At 30.2% G+C, this 22,063-nt stretch overlaps 2 protein-coding genes across 2 annotated transcripts in view; one reads left to right on the forward strand and one right to left on the reverse strand.

The window, feature by feature from the left end:
- The window catches only part of LOC123202103 (protein NRT1/ PTR FAMILY 5.6-like), a 28,773-nt gene extending 13,216 nt beyond the window's left edge, over positions 1–15,557 (forward strand). The window contains exons 3-6 of the mRNA XM_044617850.1: positions 12,818–12,922; positions 13,055–13,272; positions 14,055–14,599; positions 14,673–15,557. Coding sequence (XP_044473785.1) covers positions 12,818–12,922; positions 13,055–13,272; positions 14,055–14,599; positions 14,673–15,540 — 1,736 coding nt within the window. The 3' untranslated portion in view covers positions 15,541–15,557. The remainder of the gene's footprint in view (positions 1–12,817; positions 12,923–13,054; positions 13,273–14,054; positions 14,600–14,672) is intronic.
- Positions 15,558–17,749: 2,192 nt separating this feature from the next.
- On the reverse strand, positions 17,750–20,206 carry LOC123201514 (protein NRT1/ PTR FAMILY 5.6-like). The gene is made up of 4 exons (XM_044617049.1): positions 20,068–20,206; positions 19,546–19,763; positions 18,824–19,368; positions 17,750–18,736 (listed from the first exon to the last, which is right to left on the reverse strand). Exons 1-4 carry the CDS (start codon positions 20,204–20,206, stop codon positions 17,875–17,877), a joined length of 1,764 nt encoding a protein of 587 aa, XP_044472984.1. The 3' UTR covers positions 17,750–17,874.
- Between the last annotated feature and the right edge of the window lie 1,857 nt (positions 20,207–22,063).

A 22,063-nucleotide genomic window follows, 5' to 3' on the forward strand; every position in this document is an offset into this window, starting at 1 on the left:
GTAAGCATAGGGTTTCGAGCAACCGGACAACCACCGGCTATTTCCGGTAATAAATGAACTAAACTGTGTTTCAGATATTTCTGACAGGTCTTTTTTGGGATTTTGTCGTTTTCTACATTCTTGGGTTTATTCGATTTTATCTGATTGGATTGGAGTTAAATTGTTCTTAAGGCAAAAGTAATTACCAATTTATAAGAGAGGAAGAAGATGACGCACGTGAGAACACAGGAACAGGCCATCATCACCATCCCATATATATATATATATATAGATGCCTGAAATATGAATGAACAAAGAACGACTTCAAAATCTAATCAAACTTTGCCCTTCTCAACACTCATCCTTCTTCCTCAGCTTTTTCATTCTCGTTTAACGAGGTTTCTTTTTTTATTTGTTTCAGGTGGCCTGGAAATATATGTTTATTTTAATTTAAAACCCCAACCCACTTGTTAATTTATGTAGAATTATATATTAATCTTATTTTTTGAAGAGATTTGTTGTATTATTTAATCACTTTCATATCATTTCTTTCAGAAATATGTTTATGTTCATTCACGTAGACCCCTCAACAAACACTATTTTCTATTGCTTTCATTACGAGGTCATCTTCCTAACTTTCTTATTTTTGTCTCAGCCAACGAGTTTCATGCCACTACACTATCTCGTCTCCTAAACAAATTTAAATTATTAACTTAATTAGTGGAGATATCATTGTGATAATCAAATCACCTATTATATGTTATATTAAAAATTTAATGTTTTATATTATATAATAAATATTATATCATATAATATAATATAATGTTTAAAGGTAAAATAAAAAATTTGTCTTAAAATTTTAAAATTCTTCATATACATTTTTACTATATTATTATTTTTTCTAAAAAAATATTTTGATCTGTATTAATAAAATATATTGTATTGTACGATACATATCATTTTATACGATACATCCACTGTATCGTATTATTTCTATCAACAAAACTATATGCAAAACTTATATATAAACAATGATATGTCATTATGTAATTGATTGTTGTTTTATCTTTAATTTTTAACTATTCAATCACACAATCATATATCGTTATTTGTACATAAAATTATACACATAGTATTACCTTAATTCTATATACTTTATATACATATTATTTTTTTCTGTATTATATCATATCATAAAATATATATCGTATGTTATAGAATACTGATAATTATGATGTTATTATAATTGAAAAAAAGGGGGGGGGGGGGGGGGGGGGGGGAATTTCATGATTTTAAAATTAATGATTTTAATGTGGGTTTTACATATGAAGAACTATAATGATGGAATAAAAGAATGTTATTTTACATAAGTACTTAGCCTAGTGAGACCTTGTTTTTCATTCACTTTTGCGTCCACATGATGATGATTTGTGTTAAGGTAATTCTGTTAAGTAATTAATTAGACTCTAATTGAGATTAAAGACATAAAGGGTGTTTTTAAGTTATGAATGGAGGTAAATTAGTGTCGTAATCTCAAATTGTATCTAATAATTACAGATGTGGGTTGGAGTGATTAATAGTGCAAATGTTCCTTGTTTAAATTATTGATTAGTCTTGCATGCAGGGACATAGTTGTTGATTGGATTCTGAGTTGGAGTCTCCCTTTTTATACAATATAAAGACTTCACCTTTTCTTTTTTAACAAACTGCATTCCACTTTTGAAACAGTGTAGAATTAAGGAGAAAAAGTTACAGATCTTAAAGCATGGAGCACAACAGTAAAGCAATATTGCAACAGTACTCACGTAAATAATTATTTATTGCATAAGTGAAAATCTCGTCATATAATTAAATATTATTTTATTATTAATATTATTTAATCATACTGTGATATATCATATATGTATCTTAGGTTTAATAACTAACTTTATAATCATTATACTAAATAAGTTTAAAGTTTGATTTTGATATATTATCAGTAAGATTTAAACTTATATTCTCACGTTTTTATGGTTAGCATTGTTTTCTTCTGTTACTTAAACTACCACTTAAAAGTTACCGAGCATAATATTGACAAACCTCGAACCGCTTTTTCTTTTTTCCTAAGTAAAGCTTAAACCACTTTCTTTCAATTTTCAAATGCTACACTTTAGGGTCTAATGAGAACAAAGACCTTGTACAATATATTAACTATGATGAAACTTTTCCACAACCACCTATAATTGACCTCAGTTGAAAATACTCAAAGAGTATGTGAAATTAGCTTTATGATTTTTCAAACATTTAGTAATTTATCAAGGTAAAAAAATTGGGGGTAAATTTATTGATACATATGAGTTATTTTATAAAGTAATATTATTGGGTTTTAAGAGATATTGACACATTTTAGTAAGATTTAGGGGCAATTGGTTGAAGTATTAAAAGATTTTTTTGATAATCTATTTTTATTATTTATATTAATTTATTTGATATATTAAGTAATAAAAAATTTTGATAATATTCTATTATTAATGATGATGTGATATATAATATAAAAAGTAATCTGGTCAGTATCGTCACTTTAAATATAAAAAAATTATCAAGATAATTTTTATTTTTTTATAATTATATATTTATTTATTAATTTTTTATAACCAAAATATTTTTATTTTCAATTAATAGAACAACTAACATGAAAAATATTTTAAAATAATTATACCAAAAGTTATTTAAGTAAAATAACATCTTAGTATTATTTTATTACTTTTAATCAAACACATTAATTATTTAGACCTATCAAATTTTATCAAATATAGTAATAATTTATACTCAATATTTTTATAAATAATTTATCTTTAAAGTAATCTTTTATTTATTTTTATAATAAAAGGCTATTTTCCATCCTTAATATAATGGTCAAAGGATCTTTTTCTATCTAAATTTTAGCGTAATTTCAAAAGCACACTCGCACGTTTTAAAATCTAAACATCCACCCATAATTATTAGTATCTTATAATACGATATGATACAAATAAAAAATAATATGTATCATGAGGTATATAATAATTAATATAATATAATAAATATATCGTATAATACGATATATATTATTGATAAAGATCAATGCACTTTTTTAAAAAAATAATGATGTAATAAAGGTATATATGAGAAATTTAAATTTTTATAGGTGTTCGTGATATTTTATAAAATTGACAATACAATACGATATTCAATATACAATATATAAAATTAGATTTTTAATACACGATTTAACTATTATCCATTTACTTATAAGTAAACTATTATTAAAATTTTTTGCTAGAGATAAAAATAAAATTGTTATTTTACTACTAAACCCTAAAACCATTATAATTGACCTAAGTTTAAAATACTATAGAATATGGCTTTATAATTTTTTTTCAAAAGATATGTGACATATTTTATTAGGACTTCAAACAATAGTTTATAAAAGTTTATAGGCACATTAATAAATTGGTTGAGTTGGTTGTTCATTTGACTAAATCACCACCATAAATTTATGGATAAAATCTTTCGATGGAACCAAAACATTTAGCATTAATTGTAACCTGTGCAACTGCAAGAGCCTTTTAATTATGTTGCCTGTCCGTTGGACAGGATCCATTGGACGTTGGTTTTTCCCTCTGAAATTAAAAGAGCTTTAAATCATTGTACCATAAAAGTTGTACCCTTTGCTCTTCAATTTAGGGCAAATTCTATAATAATAAAAAAAATAATATTATGCCTATTTTTTATGAATAAATATTATTTTATTTATAATTTAAAATTATTTAAATATATATTGAGGTAATAATATATTATTAATATATTTAAATTATATAATATATATATATATAGTTTTATTATAATAAAAAGGCTAAAGGGCTATTTTTCATCAAGGTATAGTGAAAATATAAACACACACTGTGAGAGTTTAAAAATTTAAACATTTACTAATTCTTAAATTTTTATTAAAATTATCGTTAAATATAAGAATAAAACTATTATTTTAATAATATTATTAAAAATATATAATTTTATCTTTTTTTTTTAATTTTAAAAACTAACAACTTTATTCCTATCCAAAGTTTACAATTTTTGAATAGTCATATTTTTTGTCTCAAACTTTTTTTCTTTACCTCTCCAGCCATTGACAATCGTCAGTTTCCAAAATAAACTTGGACACCATCTTCGTCGTTGTCCCTCTTTTCTCCTAGGGACAAAGAACAACTACTACCCCATACCTAAAAATGACATTTGTCATTTAAATTTGGGCAACGAAATGTCATCTTTCGTTATCTTGTCTAGAGAGTGTCCTCCAGGAGAAAGAGCCGTTGGGAGAGAGAGGTCATCATTTGCGAGATTAGTTTATCGAATTTCAATATATCAAACCCTAGAGGAAAAAATAAATTTTTCAAAACTTTATTTTAGAAGAAAATTGTTAGTTTTCTAAATCAAATGAAAAAAATAAAATATAATTTTATTTATTTTAATATTACTGATAAAATAATAATTTGATCATGAACCCAAACAAAAAATTATTGAGTATGTGACAATAAACTAAACTTTGAATAAATATATGTTTATCTTTTCATCAAATCGTAGATGGGAAATAGTCCTTTAGCCTAATATTAAAATTAGATATTTTTATAGTAATTATTTATATAAATTAAAGTACCTAATTTCTCCCAATTGATATTATCAACAATTAATGAAAAATCCAACTAACATATTAATATTAAACATCACTTCTACCATCCTTTAAACCAAGATTTTCTTGATCCCAATATCAGTTTGAATAAATAATGAAAATGATACTTTGAAATCGGCTTAATCAGAAGTTGGCGGAGGTTAATTTTAAACCCTTGACTTTTCTTAGTTAACCAGATTTTAATTATGAAGAAGCTGTATCTAATCCTCTCCATAATTGCGTGCAAAGTAAGCTGGTTACAACTTACAACTCCATCAACTTGGTTGTCCAACATCACACCATCAATTCCACCTACCCCACCTGTCTTCTTATGGTAACTTCATAATTAGAGATGACATTTAACAGATAATGGCCAAATACTTTAATCTCGATTTTATTCTTATAAAAAAAATATTTTTTTATCTCTATCATATCCATGATATGAAAATAATGGAAAATTTTTATCGTTTTTGTATAAAAAAAATTTTCTTTTTCTTTCTCTCTCCGTATTGGTGAAAAAATTCCCCATAACTTTTATTTTTTTATCTCTGATATGAAAATAATAGAAAATTTTTATCATTTTTTTTAAAAAAAAAATTTCTTTTTCTTTCTCTCTCCGTATTGGTGAAAAAATTCTCCATAACTTTTTCTCTCTATTACTGTCAAAAAATTAAAATATATATTAGATAATACATATATTTATAATTATTTAAAACTTTTAAGAATAATTCAATACAAGAGGATTTTAAAACTATGTAAGAAAGAAAATTGGTTAGGGAAAGACGGATAAAGATGTATTTATCATTATCATCACTCTGTGTTCGATTATAAAATTTTAGTCGTTTTTGTTCTTATCTCTATCTTTATCAAGAACCCTCTCTTTGTTTGGAGGAGGGCAAGTTGAAGAGCCACTTTTACAACCTGATTTATTCATCTTTATCCTAAAAATTGCAAGTTCATCCTCACAATTATATCATATGCAAAAATTGAAGGTATTCATAAGTATGAGTGGAAATTGGAATCAATTAATCAAGCTGGGCAGTAAAAAATGGACAACACATTAGCTTCCAAGAGAGATGGTATTTATGGTACAGCCTTTCACAGTAGGAGGCGGTTTCTCCTTCACATAAAAGAAAGACTATTTGATTCCACATGGTCATTAATCACTTAACAATAAAGTGAAGAATCAATGGGCATCCTCACTTGACAACACTGAAAGCGGTGGAAATATTTCTGGCCAGCCAGCATCATCTCTCATTGATTCATCGGGAACATTTGCATGAAAGTTCTGTAATCTTAATGCTGCTGTCGCACGTGGTGATTTCAGGTCCACACATTTCAAATTTGGTATGAGTCAATCACTCAAAGTTCGCCATTTAACTTCATAAAATCGCTTGCAGCATGTGGGTCGGTCGAACTCACCCAGTAGTTCTAACAATTATTGTGCCCTAGGATGGGGCTAACAAATTAAAATTTTCAGTATAATCTATTACGTCTAAAAAATTTACTTAATTTATTTTAAATCAATTTAATCTGATTTAAAACTAAAATAATATCAAAGTTAACATAAAAATATTTGAATCATAGTTATCAGTACCTTATAATATATATATAATATGAATCGATAGAAAATAATACATATAATAAAATATATTATAATTAATATGATATAATAAATGTATTGTACGATATAGATCGATTCAATTTTTAAAGAAAATAATAATATAGAACAATGTATATGAAAAATTTTAAATTTTTATAATATTTTAAAAAATGACGATATGTGTATTATATTTTTTATTATTTTATTTTTTAAAAATTATATCATATGATACAATACGACATTCAATACAAGTTACGTAAAATTAAATTTTCAATACACGATTCAATTACTATGATTGAACAAATTTGAAATGACTCAAATATTTAGATAAATGTATTTTTAGTAGAATTTGTTAAGAATAAATTATAAAAAGTAATAAAGAACAATTTCAATAATAATTAAATTTTTTATTAATGGTATATAATTATATATTTATATAATTGTAATTATTTGTATATGTTTTTTATTTTTAGTAAATATTTTATTTTATTATTTAATAAAAACGTATTTTTAAAAATCATGATATATAATTTTTAAAATATTTATAAGTCAAATAAAATATTATATTATATATTTTATTAATGATAAATTAAGATAATTCAATAAATAAATAAAAATATTAAAAAATAATAAATAATAAATAATTTTAAATTAATTTAAGATTATATAAAACGAACCCCAATATTAAAAAACTGGGTTAAGGATACAAATTTTTAATATAATTATAATTATATAAATATTTTTATTAACCTCAGAAAAAAATTAAGTTAATAAAATGTACTTACAAGATTAATTAAGACTAATTTTCATTTGATCAGAAAGAAGTTAAAGTACGTGGCTCCACATGGCTCTACTGGCAGCTAATCTTAGGTCTGACAAGAGATCAAAAGCACTGTTCAAAGTGAGTTGAGTTTTCCAGTGTTATCGTCATGTTAACGTTGTCTTTTTTTTTTGGGTCTTAATTCGTCATCAAATCTTTTGCTTGATAAAACAAGAGCCCCCGAGTTTGCCGTCGACAGCTTTCAGAACCACGTACAGAAGCTGTCAACAGACCCAGCGCCACCCCCACTCGCCAGATTATCATGCGTCTTCTTTCCGTGATGTACACGCGTTGATGACGAGCCTCCAACGTAAAGTTCACTGTACTTTTATCAGACGTTTGCGCAGTTAATACAAGTACAAATAAACAACAGAGATTCTGACGTACGTCATGGGTAAAAGAGGGGCCTTTCGCTTTCACAATCTTGTGAATTGTGATCAATAAGAAGAGATTTAAAAGCTGTTACGTGGGTTTTAAGTGTGAACGTCGCTTAACTTAGCTCGCCTGGAGAAATCAAGAAAAGAAACAAGGCCTGGAGAGGTATTATCACTGACGAGAAAGGGACGTAAAGTTAAAGGAGTTAAATAAAAAGAGACTGCAATGGCGTCAGTTGCGTGAAGGGGTTCCTTTACAGTGTTTTAATACGTCGTCGTCATTGTAGTGTAAGACATTGAAGCTTTACTCAATTAATGATGGATGTGATACATTTGCAGAAGTTCATCGTCACGTTTACACAGTCCGATGCTCTCCTCGAATGTCGTATTCAAACCTGATACTCTGCTGCCATCTACTTTGGCGGCCCCGCAATTACATTTCAGCTATTACGGTGCATCTTACAATTCCTACTTTTTCTCTCCCCAGGCCCAGCAGTTTTGTTTCTATGTTTTCTTTGCCAGCATTCAAACGACGTAGTTTCTTTTCCAGGACTAGAGAGAATGTTTTGCTTACTACCCCGATGCCTTTTTTGGGAACTTATTTGTTGTATTCTAATCTACCCATCTGAAAATTCAGAACAGGAATTTATGTAAAAGTGACCGTCGTCACGGACCAACATTTCTCATCCGCCCAACATTTCCCATACTCTCTTCTCGAAGATCATGCATACGATCAAATTATGGGTTAGGATTATTAATTTTATTTTGTTTTGGATTCATTAAGAGAGGGACTCAAATTTTCGATCAGTCTGTATAAGGATAACTTAATCTTTCTTTAATACATTTTCGACTATGTCATACACGTTTCATGGCTACAACATCTCAGACAAGTAACAACAGATTTAGAAAATCAATAACCACAAAGACTCATACTTAATTTCGTCCATCAACCATGTTTGTACAAACACTTGTTATGCTCATCAACCTTTAGAGCCGTGCCATTATCATTTGGAATATTTTTGGTTTAGAAAATTACTAACAGCATTTGGACTTGCCCTAAGACAAAATCATTTGGTTACAAAAGACATTGGACAGGCTCTCATCAGGTCTATAACTGAACGAGGAATTTGACAAACTGCATAAAAATATAACATAAATCAAACTTCAGGTGTCAGAACTCGGTAGGTAGAAAGCTTATCATGTTTTTTATCTGAATAGAACTTGTCTTGCAGATCTATGGCTTTCATGCATGAAGATTGGTTAGAGTTTGAAAGGTCACAGATAAGATTTGAGTTTGGAAATTAGCGAGTGAAAAAAAAAAGTAATTAGTGAGATACCCAATCTAATATTTTCTTCTATTTTCAAAATCTATTTAATCAAATTGACGTCATTTGTGAATAACAAAACAAATGTAATTTGGTTATAACATATAAAAATGTTAAAACCTTAGTTTCTTCTTCACTTTACCTTAAAGCATTTTCTTCATTTCGCCCTATTCTTTTTTTTTTATAGATGTTAAAATCTAACTCTACTTAAATTAATGTTTAAAACTGCTTAAGGGTCAATTAAACAATCAATCAATTTATCATTTTGCTTTTTCAAGTTGAAGAATTTGTTATTTTCTTCGAATACGTCTTTTAGCAAGTCGGTGTTGAAATTCATAATCCCTTTATCAAATCTCATGTCATGCCAAATAACTCTAAAACTCCCATGAAGTTGTTTGCAAAGGGAGAGCGAAGACAATCGGTGAAAGAGGTATGACTTATAGTCTTTAGAGATTGAATCATTCAAGATCTTTCAATGAAATTAACGAATATTGTAGAGATTAAATCATTGAAAAATTGAGAATATATTCGATCAAGATAATGATGAGAGGATTCAAAACTAACTAATTATTAAGAACCTATCCTAGTCAGTTATGATTTTGATTCTAACTTTCTATTTTCGAACAAGATATCCGAATCAATTTACCTCTAATTACAATCAATAATAATAAAAAAAGTTTAGTCATGTTTTAGGCCCATAATCACATGTAGAGAACATGGAGATGTCATTGTATTTCAGATTTCCTTCGATGTTGCCATCAAATCAAGAAGATATAGACGCAATTAGAAGTGCAATAATGGAAAGCTTAATTGATAATTAAGCCATAAGATTAAAGTGATTGATCGCAACAACCAAGACGAGAAGATACATCAACTCCAATTAGCCCATACAACATTACAACATGTGTGTCATTTACTGCATAACCTACCGGTGAATGAAGCTTTAGTTGAAAATGCCATAAGACCTGACAAGGAGACAACATTTTCAATCTACTTTCATAAAATTATTGCTTTACTTATTTTGCATTTACTTGATAAACATTTCGGAAAGAGTAATACTGTATGTATAAACTTATTTATACAATATGATGTGATGACATCAAATTGAATGATTTTGAAATAAATAAAAAAAGTAAATGTTGGAAATAATATACACGATTCATACCAAATTCTATAATTATATAAAACAGTAAAGTATACCCGGATTCAATTCTATTTGAGTTGATGATTCGAAAATGCTTTGAGGATCCGATATTAATCATTTCCATAATACTATTTGCCTTCATGCACTACCATTTGAGATTGCATATTTTGAAAAACATGGTTTCTGTGTGTTCTGTGTTGGGAGGGAGAGGAAGAAGCAAAATTGCTTCTGTAATTTTTTTTATGTGCATAAAAATCCCTTGGGAGTGCAGTTTTTAGGCATATAGAACAGTCCAAGTACCTCCCAAATGTTTCTCAACTGCCCTTTGGTAGTTTTAAAATAATCGGATCGGATTAATCTATTATGATTGAACCTAAGATCCAAAACCCAATAATATACAATTACGTCATCTAATAATAAACTATCACATCAATTAATACAAATTAGTTTGTATAATTTATCCATAGATTGTTTTATTCTTTCATGAAACCCGTTTTAGCTATGAATACATTAGTCTCCATAATTAACTACTATTCCACTCCAAAACCCTGTTATGAAAAGGCCGTTTACTCTTAATTTCATTTCTCTAGTTGGGCTGGCAGCCCAAAATCATGGAGCAATTCTGTTCTGTTTCCTCTCCCAATTTTAATAAATCCTATCTTAATTGGATTTATTTGAGATTTCTGAATAAGTATGTTTTAAGTAATTAACACTTTCTTTTTTTTATGTATATTTCGCTCATAGGGTATTTTCCGTTGACATTAAAACTATTTGAAAAACAAAAGGAAAGCTAGAAAAATACCAGAAGTATCGATTCTTTGGTGAAGGGAAAAAGGAAAAAAACAAGTTTTTGGTCAAAATGGTAAGTACAATAAGTGGTAAAATCACACTTTGCAACCACCAATTATTGGCATTGCCTAATGATTAGTGTGTAGTTAGGGTTAGACTCGAAACGAACCCATTTGAACTCGAACCCGAAACGAGTCAGCCTTATACGAGCTCAAGCTGGGGCTGGAGCTCGAGTTACTCGTCAAATTTTTCAATTAAAAATTTTGATATAAAATGACGTCGTTTTGATCAATATGTATTAAAACGATATCGTTTTAATAATAAAAAACTAGTCGAATTGAAATAAAGCCGAGTTTGAGCTTGACTTTCACGTACTCAAGCTCAGTTATATATAAACCGAATCAAATTCAAGTTCAACTTAACTCAAATCTAGCCCTACGTGTAGTGTTTATCAATCACAAGTAGTAATTAATGACTACAAATAGCGACTATCGCCAAGTGGCCATGCATAACTTAATCTAATTTAATTTCCCGAACTATTTCGGATAGTTTTAATTAAATTACATTATAGTATCTCAATACATATTATCCAAAATAACTTTGATCGGCTATCTAGGAGACCTTTATGGAAGTGTTTAATAACATATTCTAATCTATTCTGATTTGTACCCCATTATCTCATAAATGTAAGGCTTCAAATTTGTTAACATTATTATTCCATTCCACTATATAAACAATGTTACACTTCTAAACCAAACACTCTATTTATTATAAATTCATCTGTTTTAGCGATAAATTCATATGTAACCTCATTGAACACCAATAATTGGGTTAATTTACTAATATACCCTTTCGATTGTGTATAGCTTTTTTAAATTCATATCTAGGAGACCTTTCAATTGTGTGAACAGTAGCTTTTTTAAAGGTCTATAGCTTCGCCTGTGTATTTACATGCACTTTGCTGAAAAATCTGTAATTTGGGTCATAGAATTAGGCCACAGCCTCTCCACAGGCCCAATATTCCTTCAATTGGTCCACATTCTGCATTATGGCTGCTACCCCTAATACTTTTATTTTAAGCCTAATTTTTTTAAAGTTTAAATACTTATTTATTGGTTTAATTTGTGTTAAAGTTTTTTTGCTAGTTTTAAAAATAAAAATATTATTTAATTAGTAATATTAAAAAATATAAAACTTTATTCTCATTTTTATTTTAAACTTGAAAATTGATAATTTATTCTCGAATTTAGCTTTAAAATGTTATTTTTTTCAGGCCCCTTTTATTTTTTACTGTTAGAGCTGTTACCCCATACTTTATAGAGCCTTAACATTAAGGTTTCATCTACAAAACTTTAACATTAAGGTTTACCATTTTATCTTCTTATTTTAAAATTAATTTTTTATGGGTAATAAATTATTTGACATATTTGCCTGGACAGTATAATCTAGTCCACTTTCACATTTTAATTATTCAAGTATAATTAATATCTCTACCTTTTTTCCAATTTCCTATTTTATTTTAGGTAAAATGATAGTTTGGACCAAAGATTCTTGAAATGGCAAATTCCCACCTTAAATTTTTTTTTTTAAAATCAGATTCTCATCCATGTAAATTAGTAAATTTTATTAAGTTAAAAGGTAAGAATGTTATTTTATATAAAATTTTCTGTAAGGATTGGGAAATACGAAAAAAGTTTATAAGTGTTTTTGAATCCAACCCTACATCTAATTCTTTATCTACCAAATTACCAACCATAATTTTCTCTCTGTATATATCCGACGATAATATTTCTTTCGTATATTTGATTAAGGTACTTTTATATTTCGTTAGTTTCATGTTGACCACATGTTCATCTATAAAACTTTAACATTAATAAGGTTTCCTATTTAAAAATTAAACTTTGATCAGTAAATAAATTACTTGACATATTTGCCTATATGGTATAATTTATATCTATATTTTTTTCCCAATTTCCTCAAGTAATACAATTTCTACTACAGCTTAAGATATCTTTGTTGTGCCAGTGTTTTGTGGTAATCTTGTCGTAACAAGCAGCACAAAATGGAGCCAAAAAATGGCGCTTTAGAAGTTGGAGATGCTGATGAAGAGAAATGGGTTAATGATTCTTCTGTGGATCATAAAGGAAGAGTTCCTCTTCGAGCTTCCACTGGTGTTTGGAAAGCCTCCATCTTCATTATTGGTAAGGACTATAAAAAAGACCAATATGACGTATAAGTTCTTTATTTGGTTTGTACATTTAGATTATCACAGATTCAGATGGATTTATTTGTTTTGTCTGTTTGTCTGATTGTACGTTTATATTTTTGTGCAGCAATCGAGTTCAGTGAGAGGCTGAGTTACTTTGGGATATCAAAGAACCTGATAATTTACCTGACCAAAGTGATCCATCAAGACCTGATGACAGCAGCGAGGAATGTGAACTACTGGGTTGGTGTGACAACTCTTATGCCACTGCTTGGAGGATTTGTAGCCGATGCTTACCTGGGCCGATTCTCAACCGTCCTTGTTTCATCCCTCATTTACCTCTTGGTGATTCCTACGCTTTAATCTCAAATGAACTAATTCTAAGTTACTTGCTTCATCCGAATGAACTTGAACCATATATTAACTAGGAAGCACAGAAACGCACAATGAGTGCACAACTGCATTTCCAAAACTTTTTTATTTCCAAAACACCCTGAAACTGGTACAAAATGTTTCGAGAGCATCAAGGAAATATCGAAAATTTCTAAACATGTTTCTTTTCCTTAGCTTTTAATTCGGTCCAAAATCAATTTTATGTTTCACTCTTCTTCACAATTTTAAACCATAGCTTTGATTTTATCTGCTCTCCTGTCCAGCATTCGAAGCTTTTCTCTTTTCTGTTGTGTTAAAACTCATCTTTTATCCATTTTCAACTTTTCTAATTGTAGGTGAATACTCAAAAAATCGGCTACATCAAATTTGATATGCATTTTTATTTGATTATCGTTTGATAAGCTACGTTAGTTGAATACACGTTTTATTGTTGCTTAAAAATTATATTTTTTTAATGTAATACATATTTTTGGTTTTTTAATAAATTTTGATATTTAAAAAAAAAACCCTTACATTTTTTTATATTTATTCGTTTTTCAATATTTTCATTTTTTATATTTAAAAAAAATATATTTTTCAACGTTTTCGTTTCAAGCACTTGCAAACAAAAAAAAAAGTTGCTGAAATATCTTGCATAAGTACTCCATTTTGGATTTTATCAGTTCTCCTTTGTGAAGACAATTTGATTTTGCTCAATTAATTGGAATACTTTAATAATTGACCTGTAAAAACAGGGTTTGCTTCTGTTAACAATGTCCTGGTACGTGCCAGGCTTAAAGGCTTGTGATGCAGAAGTGTGCCTTGAGGCTAGAAAGATTCATGTGGTGTTTTTTTTTATTGCAATATACTTGGTCTCTGTGGGAACTGGAGGGCACAAGCCCTCTTTGGAGAGCTTTGGAGCTGACCAGTTTGATGAGGATCACACAGAAGAAAGAAAGAAGAAAATGTCCTTTTTCAATTGGTGGAATTTTGGCTTCTGTTCTGGAAGTATGCTTGGGGTCACTGTTGTTATATATGTGCAAGACCATGTGAACTGGGGTGTATCGGATATTATCATTACAGCAGTTATGGCTATCTCGCTGCTTATTTTCATCATCGGAAGACCATTTTATCGCTATCGTACGCCAACCGGAAGTGTCTTGACACCATTGTTGCAGGTTCTTGTAGCTGCTGTTGCCAAAAGAAATTTGCCTCATCCTTCCAATCCTGGTCACCTCTATGAGGTTCCCAAAACACAAAAGGCCCAGGGAAGGCTTTTGTGCCACACTGACAAGCTCAAGTATGCAGGTTTTTAATTGGTTCATTCTCATAAATTTGAGATTATGACTTCACATTATTCTAATGCCTTTCAGGTTTCTTGACAAAGCTGCTATTGTTGATAATAAAACTTCGGTTAAGACGCAAAGTCCCTGGAAACTAGCAACAGTTACCAAAGTTGAGGAAATGAAGCTTATTCTTAATATGATCCCCATATGGCTAGCTGCCTTACCATTTGGAATTAGTGTTGCACAAACTGCCACATTCTTCATCAAACAAGGTGCCACTTTGAACCGAAAGATTGGTGATGGATTCATGATCCCCCCAGCCTCAATATACGCTCTTGCTGCCATTGGAATGATCATCTCTATCACTGTTTATGACAAAATCCTGGTTCCCATATTAAGAAGGGCAACAGGAAACGAACGAGGCATAACAATCCTCCAGAGAATCGGAATCGGTATGCTTTTCACAATTACGACAACGGTAGTTGCAGCCTTGGTTGAGAGAAAGAGACTTGCTGCTGTCGAAAAGGATCCGAAATTCGGATCAATGTCCATGAGTGTGTTTTGGTTAGCCCCCCAGTTTGTCATTATTGGTGTTGGAGACGGGTTTACTGTGGTGGGTCTGCAAGAGTATTTTTATGACCAAGTTCCGGATTCAATGAAAAGTTTAGGCATTGCCTTCTATCTGAGTGTGATTGGAGCTGGAAACTTCCTTAGTAGTCTTTTAGTAACACTTCTTGATCAGATTACAGAGAAAATTGGGAAAAGCTGGTTTGGTAAAGATTTAAACAGCAGCCGCATAGACAATTTCTACTGGCTATTAGCAGGAATGAACACAGTGAATTTGTTATTCTATGTGTTCTTGGCTAAACGATACTCATACAAAAATGTTAAGAGGAGCAGGGCTGAGCCTGATTGCCATGAAGGTGAGGGGTCTGTGGCAGTTGTTGATAGTTAATGTAACTTGGTATTCAATTTACATGCTCAGATAAAATTATTAAAATAAATCTATCAAGCAAATAGTGTTTCTCGGTATCTGAAAAAAATACTATCTGCAACATGGAAAATTCAGTGAATTGACTGCAGAATTTCAGAATTGTTTAGAATTCACAGCTGAGAGAGTTACAATGAAGACTAAAATGAACGCAAACATAAACGAATATTGCTTTGGAGTTGAAATGCTTATATCGAATTTACTTTCAATGAATTTCTAAGAGACGTAGTTCATGAAGAGTAATATTATATACATACGTTTTTGAATGTATAAATATTTATTATATGATTGAGTATTATTTTATACTTAATTTAAAATTATTTAATTACATATTGACATTGTATACCCAAAAGTGTATACACGGTTTTAATGGGTCCCAAAAGAAATCTACCGGCGAAGTTACAAAATTTTGATGACAAGTTTACGTGGGCGACTTCTATTGATTGACCATGTGATCAAATGCTTCCTAATTTTAATTTTAATTTTTCAAGGAAGCACACAAAATTTGGTACGTTTTGGTGTTATTGCCTAATTTTAAATCAATAAAATTTCTTGCTTATTCCCAAAATGATATCATCATTTCATTTTGCGTTAACCAAAACCTCCAATAGCCCATCCTATGTGTGGATCTCTCCATTTCTAACTTTTTATGAGGTTAATTATAACCTTCAGTAGTTTATCTCACTAATATTACCATTTTCCACTCCATCTGACATTAAGGGATATTAATTAAAATTGGTAAAAATTTTTTCGCTTACACCTTTTTAGGTAAATGCACAGTAGTTTTACTTTTATAAGTAAATTTTTTTATAACTCCAAAAATACCCTCTCAGCCCTGTATACGTAGGCACTAGAAGGAAAGTTTGAGTACGTGGATGCGTACGGAGTGCACGCGGAGTACGTGGATGCATGCGGAGTGCGTGCATGTGCAGTGCGTGCACAGTGCACAGTGCACTGTACATATATTATATATATATATATAATCTTATATTATTATATATATTTATTATATTATAATATTGTATATATAATATATAATAATATAATATATATTTAAAAATTATTATTATTATTATTTAATATATATATATATATATATATATATATATATATATATATATATATATATATATATATATATATAAAAGAAAGGGCACCCTCACACTTTGTTTATATATATTAATCAGGGTGCATGCACTGCTCACGCACCGCACGCACTGCGCGCACCACGCACGCACCGCGTGCACTCCGCACGCACTCACACACTCAAATTTTTCTTTCAGCGTCTACGTATACAGGGCTGAGAGGGTATTTTTGAAATTACAAAAAAATTTGCTTATAAAAATAAAACTACTGTGCGTTTGCCTAAAAAGGTATAAGCGGAAAAATTTTTGCCTATTTTAATTAATATCCCTAACATTAACTTCACCATTGACTCATTGTCTACTTTCAAAACCCAAAGACACCACTCTCATGATCTATCTCTATGATGTGGCTTGTTCTCTTTCTAGTATATGTTACACCTCTATATTGCACAACTTTGCCATTCTTGATAGCCTTTATATTGTGACTTGGTTGACGATAATAGTGAGATCCCAATTGATGACAACTAGGCTATTAAATATTGAATTATAGGTTTTCAAACCTATAAAAATGTTAAACTATCATATTTGAAATATTAAGGTGAAATATGAAAAAGAGTTATTGGTAAAAATACTATTTTAACCTTATACTGTTAGTTTTTACTTTTTTAAATAAAATTTGATTTTAGGTAAAAAAAAAAATGATTTATCTCATTAAGAGATGGGAAAGTGTTTGTCAGGCCAAACCTTGGGTGGGAATAGGTGATTTGCTCTATTGACATGGGCTCATCAATACTGTCAGTCTGTCACTATCTCGTCTCTTATCTGTGCAGTACAACATGGCTTCAATATTAGACAAGTGTATGTATCTTTACAAACAAATGTTGAGAATAAAAACGTTTCATCTTTGTTTTAGCCTGTTTTGGCCTGTTTTATTATAGTCTTCATCATTGTCTCAACTTTAAGGGAGGGATAATTGAAACTCTCTCTCAGCTTTGAATTCTAAAAGATACTGAAATTCTGCCGTCAGTTCACTGAATTTTCCATGTTGCAGATAGTATTTATTTCAGATACAGGGAAACAATATTTGCTTGATAGATTTATTCTGATAATTTTATTTAAGTAGGTAACTTACAATGGCAAGCGCTAGATGAAGCATTATTTGTGTCTACAACCTTAAATTCTACTTGAATTGAATACTAGATTACTTAAACCATTAAACCACTGCCACAGACCCCTCACCTTCATAGCAACCAGCCTCAGCCCTAATCCTCTGAACTTTTTTGTAAGAATATCTTTTAGCCAAGAACACGTAGAAGAGCAAGTTCACTGTGTTCATTCCTGCTAATAGCCAGTAGAAATTGTCTATGCGGCTGCTGTTTAAATCTTTACCAAACCAACTTTTCCCAGTTTTCTCTGTAATCTGGTCAACAAGTGTTACTAGAAGACTACTAAGGAAGCTTCCAGCTCCCATGGCACTCAGAAAGAAGGCAATGCCTAAACTTCTCATGGAATCCGGAACTTGGTCATAGAAATACTCTTGAAGACCTACCAAAGTGAACCCATCACCAACACCAATGATAACAAACTGGGGGGCCAACCAAAACAAACTCATGGACATTGAACCAAATTTTGGATCCCTTTTTACAGCAGCAAGTCTTTTTCTCTCAACCAAGGCCGCAACTACCATTGTAGTAATTGTGAAAAGTATACCAATTCCGATTCTCTGGAGGATTGTTATGCCTCGTTCGTTTCCTGTTGCCCTTCTTAATATGGGAACCAGGATTTTGTCATAAACAGTGACAGAGATTATCATTCCAATGGCAGCAAGAGCAAATATTGAGGCTGAGGGGATCATGAATCCATCACCGATCTTTCGGTTCAAAGTGGCACCTTGTTTGATGAAGAATGTGGAAGCTTGTGCAATACTAATTCCAAATGGTAAGGTAGCTAGCCATATGGGGATCATATTAAGTATAAGCTTCAATTCCTCAACTTTGGTAACTGTTGCTAGTTTCCAGGGACTTTGCGTCTTAACTGAAGTTTTATATTCAATAATAGCAGCTTTGTCAAGAAACCTGAAAAGCATTAAAATAATGTGAAAGTCATATTCTCAAATTTATAAGAATGTCATTTATGAGAGAACCAATTAAAAACTTGCTTACTTGAGCTTGTCAGTGTGGCACAAAAGCCTTCCCTTAGCCTTTTGTGCTTTGGGAACCTCATAGAGGTGACCAGGATTGGAAGGATGAGCCAAATTTCTTTTGGCAACAGCGGCTACAAGAACCTGCAACAATGGTGTCAAGACGCTTCCCGTTGGCATCCTATAGCGATAAAATGGCCTTCCGATGATGAATATAAGTAGCGAGATAGCCATAACTGCTGTAATGATAATATATGATACACCCCAGTTCACATGGTCTTGCAAATATATAACAACAGTGACCCCAAGCAAATTTCCAGCACAGAGGCCAAAATTCCACCAATTGAAAAAGGACATTTTCTTCTTTCTTTCTTCGGTGTGATCCTCATCAAACTGATCAGCTCCAAAGCTCTCCAAAGAGGGTTTGTGCCCTCCAGTTCCCACAGAGACCAAGTATATTGCAATAAAAAAGATCACGACATGAATCTTTTTAGGCTCAAGGCACACTTCTGCATCACAAGCCTTTAAGCTTGGCACATACCAGGACAATGTTAACAGGAGCAAACCCTGTTTTAACAGGTCAATTGTTAGAGTATTCCATTTAATTGAGCAAAAAGAAATTGTCTACACAAAGGAGAACTGATCAAATCGAAAATGGGTTAAATTTTTCAACATAGCAAGTTTATTCGGATGAAGCAAACAACTCAGAATTAGTTCATTTGAGATTAGTGTGTAGAAAATCACCGAGAGGTAAATAACGGATGAAACAAGGACGGTTGAGAATCGGCCCAAATAAGCATCGGCTACAAATCCTCCAACCAATGGCATAAGAGTTGTCACACCAGCCCAGTAGTTCACATTCCTCGCCGCAGTCAGCAGGTCTTGATGGATCACTTTGGTCAAGTAAATTATTAGGCTTGTTGAAATCCCAAAATAACTCAGCCTCTCACTGAACTCGATCGCTGTTCAAACATATTAACAAACAATCAGAAAAACAGACAAAACAAATAAATCTATCTGAATATGTGATATTCTGAATGTACCAAAGAACTTAAACTCAAAACTTTGTGTCATTTAATGAAACTTCTGAGTTCAGTAATCAGTCTAACCCATGTGAAAAAAGAAAATAAGTTTTTGGCACTATATTCAAAATAAATTACCACTTGCAACTTTCATCAAGAGTTAGAATGGCTTTCATTTTGATTTTCTTGACATTCAAGAAACACTCACGCGTTATGTCAAAATGTTCTCCATTATATTTCTTACCGATAATGAAGAGGGAGGCTTTCCAAACACCAGTTGAAGCTCGAAAAGGAACTCTTCCTTTATGATCCACAGAAGAATCATAAACCCATTTCTCTTCATCAACATCTCCAACTTCTAAAGCACCATTTTCAGGCTTCATGGTAGAAAATAGTCTTAGTTGGTGGTAAGATTAGATGGCTTTGGACATTAAATATACAGAGGATTACTTTCTTACAAAATAAAATAAAATAGGAAATTGAAAAAAACAAAAAAGTAGAGATTTTAATTATATATGTGAATTTGCAAATATGTCAAGTAATTTATTACACATAAGGGGGTGTCTGGTCCAGATATAAAAAAATTATTTTGGTAATTTATTTTTTATTACTTACATTAGTTTGGTTTGTTAAATAATAAAATATTTCAGAAATATTTTATTACTAATAGTAATGTAATAAATAATATAAGAGGTAATTTGATTACTTATAAGATTACTAAGATTATTTTGATTTAGTTATAATTATATCTTTACTTAGTAATATTTTAGAAAAATAATAATCTCATTTTCAATTAAGATAACAAGTAACATAAACAATATTTAAGAATAATTATATCCAAAGGTATTTAGATAAAATAATAGTTTAATATTTTTTATTACCTCCAATCAAACACAATAATTATTTATGTATATTAATTTTTACTAAATTTTATCAAATACGGTAATAATGTATACCCAATAATTCTCTAAGTAATCTATCAATGAGTAATATTTAATTTTTTACGATAAAAGATACCCAAACTAAATGCACCCTAAAAGTTTAAAAGTTGTACTTAGTTTTGAGTATCTAATTAAATATTCAAATGATATATTATCATATAATTGAATATTATTTTATACTTAATTTAAAATCACTCCGCTTTTGGGCTCCCATTGTATTGATGTATCAGTAGGTGGTTAGTTTAGCCTACTTTGGACCTTAAATGTACAAAGGATTACTTCCTTATTGGGAAAAAGGTAGAGATTTTAATTATAAATGTGGATATGGACAGGATAATACCATCCAGGCAAATATGTCAAGTAATTTATTATATATAAAAGTTTAATTTTAAAATAAAGAAGAAAATTTAATGGTAGAGATTTATTGATAAACATGTGATCAATATGAGAACTGATCAAATATGATATTGTCTGATCAAAGATAGAAATATGTTGTAAGACATGTATGAAGAGAAAATTATAGATAGTGTCTTGGTAGACGAAAAGTAAAATATATAATTGAATTCGAAATAAATTGATTTAAACTCATTTGTTAGCCCAATTGGATTGAGTCTAAACTAAGTTCCTTGAGTTCGAATTAAGATTTTAAAATTTATCGAGCTCAGTCCATACTTACTAAAGGACTGGAATTGAAAACAAGATATGAAAATTCAACCTTAATATATATATAGACCATGAGACCATTGACTATTATTTGGCCAAATGACTATGTCCACCCAAACTTTAATGAAATTTTCAGTCTCAATTTGAAAAGTTTATTTTTTCACTTATCCATCAAAGTCAAATTTTTGTTGCAACAGTCAAAGACAATTTTTTCTTTTGTAAAAAAAATTAATAATTAAAATAATTTATAAAATACCAACCACTTAATCATTGACACATGGCTCATTGTTCAATTCAAACAAGTTGGATTTGAATTAGGACAGTCTTAACTTAAGTTCAAATCGAATTAACTTGAATCCAGTAAGTCATTGGAAGGTTATTAATAAATTCATTTTCTTCGACAATTTTTCATCCATGACGACTTTTCATCTTCCGTAGTGACATTTCTTCTTGTCAAGCTCCTACTTCAACTATTTTTCTCCTCCTTTATCTATTTTTTTATCTCCAACAACTTTTTTCTTCTTTTCTGACGGTTACCAAGAACTACTAGATTGTCTATTAAGTGTTTATCACTTTTATTTTTTTTGGTGTTCGAATAGAGGTGAGTGTGGAGGTAGAGGGAGGAGTTGAGTTAGC

Source organism: Mangifera indica, chromosome 18, assembly GCF_011075055.1.
Source record: "Mangifera indica cultivar Alphonso chromosome 18, CATAS_Mindica_2.1, whole genome shotgun sequence".
In the NCBI taxonomy this organism is placed as follows: Eukaryota; Viridiplantae; Streptophyta; class Magnoliopsida; order Sapindales; family Anacardiaceae; genus Mangifera; species Mangifera indica.

Bases quoted from the DNA above. Each gene is read 5' to 3' on its own strand.
- LOC123201514 (XM_044617049.1), bottom strand. From the start codon at position 20,206: ATGAAGCCTGAAAATGGTGCTTTAGAAGTTGGAGATGTTGATGAAGAG. The intron at 19,369-19,545 runs GTGATTTTCTAC...CTGTTAAAACAG, and splicing joins CATCCGTTATTTACCTCTCG to GGTTTGCTCCTGTTAACATT. The intron at 18,737-18,823 runs GTAAGCAAGTTT...AATGCTTTTCAG, and splicing joins TGCCACACTGACAAGCTCAA to GTTTCTTGACAAAGCTGCTA.